General features: G+C 35.3%; 1 protein-coding gene across 1 annotated transcript; it reads left to right on the top strand.

Annotated features, from left to right (window-relative positions):
- The first annotated feature begins 4994 nt into the window (after positions 1-4994).
- LOC140167167 (uncharacterized) lies at positions 4995-9219 on the top strand. Its single transcript, XM_072190539.1, has 3 exons — positions 4995-5315; positions 6773-6883; positions 9033-9219. Exons 1-3 carry the CDS (start codon positions 5001-5003, stop codon positions 9087-9089), a joined length of 483 nt encoding a protein of 160 aa, XP_072046640.1. The 5' UTR covers positions 4995-5000; the 3' UTR covers positions 9090-9219.
- The last annotated feature ends 1103 nt before the right edge of the window (positions 9220-10322 follow it).

A 10322-nucleotide genomic window follows, 5' to 3' on the forward strand; every position in this document is an offset into this window, starting at 1 on the left:
GGAATGAGTTCATTATACATACTGCATGTATAAATTTAGATGATTTCAAGAAAACTACTTCCTTCTAAAACAGCTTTATGTGAACAGATGGAGCAAAATGAGAAAATCGTGAAAGGTAAATTTTCAGATGTTTGCATCATAGAACTCGTAACCCTAAGCCAGATTTAATTTGATATCAAAAATATCTGCCACATGCGTTCGTTTTGCGCCGCGCTTTATTGTCTCGGTGAATTTTTTTCTTAAAAATTATCGGTCAAAATATGCGATAAAAAGTATTGAAAGAAATGTGTGATTAAATCAGTGAAAATATTTTATCATGTCTATAAGGCACCATTAATCTAAGTATTTATTTCAAGGCCCCTCTGTGTTCACATTCTAGTGCGGAATGCATTTTTGTTTAAATATTTGTTATTTAATTTCATTTTCGGATAGCGACGTTTTCACGTATTTTTGTGGGACCTGAGAGCACATCAGAAATATCGAATTGCATTTTTAAAACGAGGAATGTCCTTTTGATGTCAAATAATTTTGACTTTTTGAAATTCGCGATAAATAAACATTTTATGATAATGATTAAAAGATGATTAAACAACTTTATAAATCTAACTTGATATGTACTTTAAGTGTATAGCTGGGATGAAAAGCCGACGATCAATTGTAAATTATTTTGACCTTTCAAATTGAAGATATAGATTTGGTTCCCAAAAACCGGATAAAATTTAGTTCTCTTTATGTGCTCTCGGTCACGTGCCAAGAAGCTGGTAACCAACGTAGACAAGGTAAGAACAAGTGTCTTGTAATAAACATCTTCACCCCTCATTAACCTCAAAATACATGGAATTGTTGTAATGGACCCTATACAAGTATCAAGTTTGGACTTTGATATCTTGCGGCAGTGTTAATTAGCATGATTAATTATCTTTAATGCTCTGCATGCTAGCCATGCGCTTCAACGGAAAAAGTCCAAGTTTTGAAATATTTTCTCAAAATATCAAGAGCTATCTTAAGAACCACTGAACCAATACTAGGCTTGTTTGTACTCATTTTAATGCATTTTTCATGCTGATTCCAAATATGGTCATGAAAATTTACATTTATGAAATTTTTGAGTTTTTAAAAAAATTTTGAAACATGTCGTCTGCAGTCGACGCCCGCGTGAAGAGAGTTAACAAGAGAAACATTGTTGGAAGAGCACTTGAGTTTTCAATCGTCATTGTTTTAATCTTATAGTTAGTGAGTTGTACCTACTTTGATGAATGGAATTTGGTCCCGGGAATTTGGTACTGACATTTTGTTGTCATTATTTCATTTTTTGCAACATATCAGATGTTAAAAACTGACATTTTTTCAAGAATAACTACGACACGATGCTGATATGAGTGGCAGCTTATACAAAAGTTCGAAAGATATTTGAACCTTTCTGCATGCCTTTGACAAAGTTTTTAGTTGGGCATACTTACCATGCATACTGTGAAAACTATTGCTACACAATAGTGGGAACTTGAGGAGAAAGCATATTCACTGCTTCAAAGAAACGTTTTTACTTCGGGTAAGTTTTTGGGGTGTTTGCGCATGGGGGGGACGTGTGCGTTGAAATTATGTGGAGGTGTGAGTGTACGCGGGGTGGGTACGGGTAGGGCGTAGTGATGTTGAGATGTGTAAATGAATGTCAAGATTGCGCTTTGCCATAGGGGGTGCGTTTGCATGCGTACTATTACATGGGGGGGGCGGTACTCAAGTATATAAAGTATACGGGGAAAAGAAAACATGGGTCCCGATTTGAAAAAAAAAATGGTCAAAAACTGTCAAGTCAGCCTTTTTTAGGTTAAAAGATCCTAAACATGGGTGCCGAACTGCCAATCCCGGGGGGGCACTCCAATTTGAAATGGAAATAGGGTTAAGGCTGGAACTTTCGCACTAAGGGTCATTCGGTGAGAGCAAAATGTAAAAAATAAGGGGTCAATGGGTGAGAGCATGATTTTTGGCATTCGGTGAGAGCATAATGTAAAACATATGGGGTCATTGGGTGAGAACATGACCTTTTTTAAATGAATATTTTGGGTGAGATCCGAAACAGCGCCACAGAAACCTCGAAAATCGAATTTCTAGTCCTAAATGGCTTCAAAACTCTTTATTTCTTAAAAATAAGTAACAAAATCAGTGATAAATGAAAGTTGCTGTTCAAATTGAACTTGTAAGGGTCTTTGGGTGACAGATCAAATGGAAAAATATGGGGTCTTCGGGTGACAGAGCATGTGTTCGTAAAAAATATGGGGTCTTTGGGTGACAGCAATGCTGAAAAAGGGGGTCTTAACAGCTCTACATACGCGTCACCTGCAAAGTCGCATTGCCCCTCCCCCCCCGGGTGCCGATATGAAAACAATCGTCAAAAATTGTTAAGTTTGCCGTTTTTAGATAAAAAATGCTGACTGACTTCAAAAGTCCACCCTTCCCATATAGAACAGTTTTTTTTACATCGCCTAACTGTAAAATTTACAGTTTCTTGTCAAGAAAATACAGTTGAAACCTGTAAAATTCATCATTTTTACAGGATACTGTAAATTTTACAGGTTTTGGTTGGCAGATTGGCTGCACAAACTTTTACTGTAAAATTTAGTCACGTGATATTTAGTACTTAATCGTATAAGTGACCATTCTTACAGTGTAGTGATGATATTGATATTGCTTAAACGTTGAATTATAACTCCAATTTTAATTTCAGCTTTGATAGGCCTAGATAATTTAAACTAAAAAATACAGTATTTGCCTGTTTTTATCAATTACAGCCAAATACTGCCAGCCAAATAATTAGCCTTTTTACAGCATTTTACTGTAAATTTCACTGTTATTTTTTACAGTGTAGGATTTTCAGAGTTCCAAATGTAATTGAGTACACCCCCCACAATCATGCTTTTACATGGTCAAGATACAGAATGTTCAACAAAAAAGTGATATATCGAATGAAAACGTTTTTGAGAATAGCTTGGACGGACGTAAAGAATAAGTCGAAATAAATGCCACCGTGTACTTTTTCATGTGAAATGAAAAATTGGTAATAACATGAAGAAGGAAGAAAACAGCAGTACTTTACCTTAATTTCCGGATAATTTTTCAATAATATTTTAGAATGACCTTTTTGCCCTGCTATTACAACTATATTCACATAAAATACGGACATCTTAAAAAACACTTCTTGTTAATATTACTTGCCTTGTCAAGTAATAAACACTTAAATATGAAAATAGGTCATGAAACTGTTAAACCCACCCAACAAAGATAACGTTTTCTGTTGACTCGGCCTGACACGATTATAGTCAAATAAATTCCTTCTTTTTTCTTTTGTTGAAATACTTAGATCCTAAGGCAGTTGTTGCAAACAAATGCGCTTAACCTCTTTTGAATTTCAAAAGTTGACCACTGCCCCACAAAATGTGTATTAATAATTTGTATTTTCGTAATCAGCACAAAACCTTCATATAGACCTACAGGCTGTATAAAAATGGTTGGAACCCGTGCAGTTTCCAGTGATTATGGACAAGACAACATCTAAATGCAACATAGGAGCTACCTTATAGATAAATGTTATAAAAGACGTATAAGAACTACAAATCATGGTCATCCCGTATGGTCCACGTTGAAGACGCAGGCTTGTCAATTAATACCAAAAATTGATGGGTACCAATCATTTTGATACGCCTTGTAAGAACTTCTCAGTTTTGTGTGAACTTATAGACTATATTTATCTATGAGTGATTAGAATGATTTCGATCTTTCACTTGTTGGGTATGTGTAAATTCCCTAAGCTTATAAAGATTAAGAAATAAAATTATGTGAAATCTTTATGTCATTTTATTTCCAGACGAAACAAGTTCACAGGAAAACTGGGAATGGAAGAAGAGATAATTACAATTGTGGTAACTGAATACGAGACAACTGAATTACAAACAGAACCAAATGAGACGACAACAATCCAACCTGATGACTCCATATTCAGTAAGTAATGTTGATGATGATGATTACGGTGGTGACGGTGATGGTGATGATGATGTGGATGATGGTAATGATGATGATGATGATGATAATGATGATGACGATGATTAATCGCCTGGTTAATAATTACATTGTACAGCAAAATCACTAAAATCAATACCCGGGATCGATACACGTGAATGTGCTATGCACGATTTGATATTCAGACGATAAATCTTTGGATACCGGGGTAGAAAATGATGAATATCTCCCGTATTTTTTTTATTCTAAAGAAGCCATATTTTGTTTGCTTGCACTTGAATATATGTGTTGAAAGGATATGATAGTCGTTAGCTTGCGTATTGAGAAAGAACCGTGCGTATCAGTATTGAGCTCAAAAACTGACAACAATTTTGATTTTATATGTGCCGAACTATAGCGCAGCGTAGGCCACTCGTGGAGGTAGTCTAAAAGCAGATGACCTCATGGCGTATACCATGCTCACTCACACATACAGAGGTCAGTCACCAGCCTTAGTCGGATGTCCCTCGGTCCATTACGCGTCTCAAAACTATTAAACAGTTCGGAACAAAATGACCATGCGTGGCTGTGGATTCAACCTACCATGGCGATTTCTGCCATGAAGATATCGGTGCGATGACACTGTGTGACGACGACGATGATGATGATCATGATCACGATGATAATGATAATGGTGTTCATGACGTTGTTTATGATGATGATGATCATGATGATAACAATTATCTTGATCGTGATCAATAATGATCATGACGACAACGACGGCGATGCTGATCATGATCACCATGATGGTCATGATTACGATCATAATAAAGATAATTTTAATACAAATGCTGATAATACAGTTGGTGATCATGATGATATCGGTGACGAGGATGATGATGATGACGATAATAATTATTATAGTGAATACACATTTCGAAATAATTGGCTTTGCTTTCACTTTTTTTTCTAAATAATATTTTTCCATGACTTTAGCTCCTCGAGTTATTATGGGCATTGCCATTGCTTCTGCCGCGGGACTCATCCTACTCATAGCTATTCTTATATTCATCATGTCGATTCGAAAAAGAAAAAAGGCAAAATCAAACAGAGACGATGGGCCCGTCAATCTAAGCACTAATGATGAAATGTCAGAGTATAATGGTGCGCCCAAGCCTGAAGAGCATGCCTGGGCATATTCGAACAATGCGATGGACGCTATGGGAGACGAAGGCATAGAAGCTGATTTAGATCCGAGGACGGAGAACCGTATGAAACATCTTGCAGCGACGTTCGAAGTTGGACCATCATTGGGACCTTATAAAGTAAGGATGTACATTTAACGACTTTGCTACACTGTAAAAACAGTATTTAAATTCTAAGGGAGGGAAGCATGACATATATAACAGTGTTTACACTCAAATATTGAGACAAAACAGAGGAATGGTATGAATTCTATAAAAGAGACCCCAAAGCATGATAGACTTATAGAGATGTCATTTCCGCCCCATTTACATGGTTTGTTTATTTTGCTTTTTTTTTGAGAGGAACGCCCAAAACGTTTGTTTTGATATATTATTGGTCTTAACTCAAGAACCGCAAGACCAATGGAAATATGATTATAAATCGCGGCGATTATTTGCATCCTTAACTTATGTCCCATAACATGCATAAGGTCGATGCATTTATAATAAGAAGCAAAATAGAGGTTTTTAGTTAAATAACTGAAACTGGAGAGATTATATGGCTTAAGCTTAATTCATATTTGCATCAACTCTTTTGCATGATACACTAGAATATGTGTGATTTTGCGTATTTATCATCCTTTGTCGAAATATTCGCGCGTTCCATGGCAGGTAAGGGTAAAAAACCCATAAGTTCGATGAAGCCCTATAAACGAAAGTCATTTCGTTAGAAGGCTAACCCCCTCCCTCTTCCCTTCTAACGTAAGTGTCAAATATCGAAAATTCCAACCAGGGCCGTGGCTATGGTGGATGGGGTTGTGGAGAAGGTGCGACAATAGGATATTGATCACGTTTATGGAAGAAACAGATATTCTTATTTATTATAAAATACTTTCCTTTATACCTTTTTTGGCACGAAAAAAAATCGGACTTGCTGGATTTTTTAATAAAAAAAGAATCAAGAGTGCGGTACAGCTGCTTTAAAAATGAACTTATAAGTTGTAGGTTGCGAGTACTGCACTCTATATTGATTTGAAGCAACGACTGTAAAATGTCAATATCGTACTTCGGAAAATATTAAAATTTTAAATTATATATTAAATCTTTAAAACAGATCAACTATATAGACTATGACCGATGTTTTAACTACTTTTTTACAAACATAATCATAATTTTTGACCCCCCCCCTCCCTACCCAACGAAAGGACTTTCGTTTATAGGGCTTCAACGAACTTTTGGGTTGTTCCCTAAGTGCAACCGAAGGATGACATCAGGACAACCTTCACCATGATGCCTACTTGAACTGGCATTTCAGTGTCCTGAAGATGTCGGGGTCCTCATGCAACTTTCTCTTCACCCGGTTCACCTTCGCTTCTTTTAATTGCTTACTTATATTTTGATGGCGACTCTCGTAGTCTGACTCCCGAATGACTCTCTAAACTGCTTTATCCGGCACACAATAACTCTGAACCTATTATCCTAACCTTAATCCTAAATCCTAACCGTAATCAAAACTAAATAGTAAAATTCCTCCAAATATATATGCCTTGCGGAATAATTAATTACTTTCTTTTACAATTTTCTCTTTATTTCTCCAGCCCGGAGAGAAACGCGCCAATTTTGATCGCCAAAGTTTCTATTCTGAGAAGGAGACGGATAGTAATGACACACCCATATATGGTAATATCAACGTGGGACCTTCTGATGAGGTAGGTAAAATGGGTTGTAACCCGACTATGATGTATGTTCGTTATGTCGAATCTATGTCAAAAATAAGGTTTGCTATGCGGCTCTTTTAGATGGAAAAACGACCAAAAACTTTTTGAGATTAATCCACATTTTGGGTAATTCGGGGCACTCTTTGTATTGGTAGTATTCTCAAATCTTCGCCGTGCTTTGTTTTTAAGATCAATAATTGTTTTAAACAAACGATTACATTTCAGCACATCACATCAAAGCTCCCATTGGGGGCCCGTTCCCTTTTAAAAGGAATTTTTATTTTAGATAGCAGAAGCTATCTTGTCAAGGTCCATCTCTGAAATAGAGCACTGCCGGCTGACGTGTTTTGAGGTAAAATGTTGGACTGTTTAACCAATATCTGTGGTTTAGCTTGTAACTTTTATCAGGTAAAACGGTGATCTTCAGTTAGACTTTTACAGAATAACAATCTTATAGATCATTAATATCAAAAACAATAATTGCATAATTCTTTCACCGAAAAAGAACCTTAAAACAATCTTTAAAAGATCTTTTTATAGACAAATCTTCACAGACAGTCTTTCACCGAAAAACAATCAATCTTATATATAGATCATAAGCACCAAAATTAGTCTTGCTATGATTATTTTTGTTATGAAGTGAAACAAGATATCTTACAAAACAGGCTTGTTATTTCAAAATTACCCAAATCACCAATACTGTCAAATAATAAGATGTTTAAAATGTTCCAAGATATTAAAGGTGTTTAAGCATTCATTTGAATTGATTAAAACAGGAGAACGGCCATTGTTCAAACTTTAAAACTCTTTTTCTCGAAACAGCGGTTTTTTAGTTAGATCATTTTATCATAAGGGCCGCATGTAGAATATAAAAAGAGGTTCGCTATTATCGACTAACCCTGACCCATTACATGGCGCTATTCCTTGCCCTATATATCATGTATACTGCGCCAAATAAGTATCCTTACACTTGGAAAAATTTCAAAATTGAACAATATTGGGGAAAAATTGTTTTTTTAATAGATCCGCAAAATGTTGACACCCCATTCAATCCAATGTGAACTCAAGAAGTAAAGTTGCAAGCCATTGAATAGACAAAGGTCCAGTTTTAAAAGTGACAAACTGTCCTATGCAAAATTCCAACAAGCGCAACAAAGAGATAACACAGTTTCTTCAATGAAGCGTTATTTAAAGCAGTTTTTATTTCAGTTTTTACTTCTCTGTACTTTTCATAACTTTCATTTTATTTGTCAGCTCTTTTGTCTCAGTTTTCTTTTGTTACTTTTGTTTTAAATGAAAGGCATACACAAATTAGCCATTCACAACTCTCAAACCAGATGTCTATAGTCCGTGGAGTTTTGAAACCGGACCTTCGTCTAATCAAATGCTGGTAACTTTGCTTCTTGAAGTCGCACTGGATTCAATGGGGTGTCATAATGTTCCGGATTAGATAGTGCATCTATTAAAAAACAAATTGACCCCAATATGGTTCAGTTTTGAAATTGTGATTATTTTTTCAATTGTAAGGATACTTTTCTAGCGCAGTATTTATTTATTTATTTATTTATTTATTTATTTATTTATTTATTTATTTATTTATTTATTTATTTATTTATTTATTTATTTATTTATTTATTTATTTATTTATTTATTTATTTATTTATTTATTTATTTATTTATTATTTAACCTGGGGTGACCAATCGATGCACTGGCACTGTTCTCCCTTGGTTCCCAGGTACATATCATGTACATGTATATTGAACTTTATTTCATAATCAACACATCGAACCTTATTTCACATTCCACACAGCGAACCTTCGACAAAACGGACATGCACTTATGAACGTTTGTTTGTTTGTCCAACAAAATGTCCTGTAAAATTCGCGCGCTTTTTTCTTGTCACTGATTTGTCGCAAATAAGTTTTATTTTTGTACATTTTTACCTCCAACTTCATCAGCTGTGATTTCAAACATAATCTCTCACCGAAACACGCCGTTTTTTATCTCAAATTTTCAAAATGCCAGTATAGTTCTTTTTTTTTTCAAAAATGTCAAGTTTAATGACATTTTAAAATTCTTGTTGTTGGTAGTGATGATGTTATTTTGATAACAACAAATTTTTCTTTCTTTTTTTTTCAGAGGCGACCCAGTACTTACACGTTTTTCAGTGGAGATCTACCTACCACACCACTATAACGATAAATGGATAACGTCAGATCTACCAATTATGAACTGTTTGTTTTTGTCAACTCTTATGATGTGAATACATTAACTGTTAAATTTGGTGATACGGCCAATTTTTAGAACACGATATCTGAATCCAGAGATTTACTAATGTTTGGGATTGATTGATTGATTGATTGATTGATTGATTGATTGATTGATTGATTGATTGATTGATTGATTGAAAAGAAAACATTGTGTTGTTTGACTTAATCGTATCAGGGATATGATCGTATCAAGTCGAGCCAACAAAGAACGGGCAATGCGGAAGTGCCTGTGAACCTTTTGTATAGAGCGAATTAGTGAACATGGTGAACAGGTGAATGGAGTTCAAGTTCAAGTGAATCAGAAGTATATCGAGGTTTGAGAGCCAGAAAGCCTTACTTTGTGAGTTTTAACTCACAAAGTAAGGCTTTCTGGCTCTCAAAGTCTTAAAAGGCTTTCTGGCTCTCAAAGTCTTAAAAGACTTTGTGGTTCTCAACCCTCGATATATGGCAACACGTACAGTTGCGTTTACAAAATTAATCTTATACTTTGGCATGCTTTGACCTATTTTGACCATACTTGTTAACAACAATGACTAACCATGACCACACACGACACGTGACCCTCATTTGGTTAGGTGTCACGTACCTCAAAAAGTAACATAGCACAGTAACGCTACTTGCACATAAGCATTTACAATAGACCTTAAATAAAACATAATGGAACCTGTTTCTCTCTTCCACAGATTTTCTCAGTTTTGGCAAAATATTTGATTGAAAAAAAAACCGGATTTATAGATTTGTCTAAGATGCCAGCGCTCACAACTTTCAGAATTTGAAATTTGTTTGAAGATTGTGTGTTTAATATATATTTATTTCTATTCTAACCTCTCGTCCTATACGAAGTAAAAAAAACGCGTGTTTACGTCCAAACGACTTAAGCTAATCGTAGATCCATCCTTTGCGCTCATTTTAGTGATAGGACCGACCATCATAAGTAACCATAGACGGGGTGGATTGGCGATCGAGACCCACCAATGGTTTAAACAATAAAACCCATGCTTTTTATTTTAGAAAAACCGGTGAAAATTGCATGTTCATACAAATTACAATTTTTCCCCTACTTATGTACACAGAACGAATTTCAAAATTTTATGAGGTTGCGTTCATATTATGACGTCATAGCGATATTGTGTGGGGAATGTTTGTACTTATTTTAGTG

The sequence above is a fragment of the Amphiura filiformis genome, chromosome 13, assembly GCF_039555335.1.
Source record: "Amphiura filiformis chromosome 13, Afil_fr2py, whole genome shotgun sequence".
Lineage (NCBI taxonomy): Eukaryota > Metazoa > Echinodermata > Ophiuroidea > Amphilepidida > Amphiuridae > Amphiura > Amphiura filiformis.

What these genes read in the sequence shown, in the direction of transcription:
- LOC140167167 (XM_072190539.1), top strand. Translation starts at nt 5,001, where the DNA reads ATGGGCATTGCCATTGCTTCTGCCGCGGGACTCATCCTACTCATAGCT. An exon ending in CATCATTGGGACCTTATAAA is followed by an intron (nt 5,316 to 6,772) that starts GTAAGGATGTAC and finishes TTATTTCTCCAG; the next exon opens with CCCGGAGAGAAACGCGCCAA. An exon ending in ACGTGGGACCTTCTGATGAG is followed by an intron (nt 6,884 to 9,032) that starts GTAGGTAAAATG and finishes TTTTTTTTTCAG; the next exon opens with AGGCGACCCAGTACTTACAC.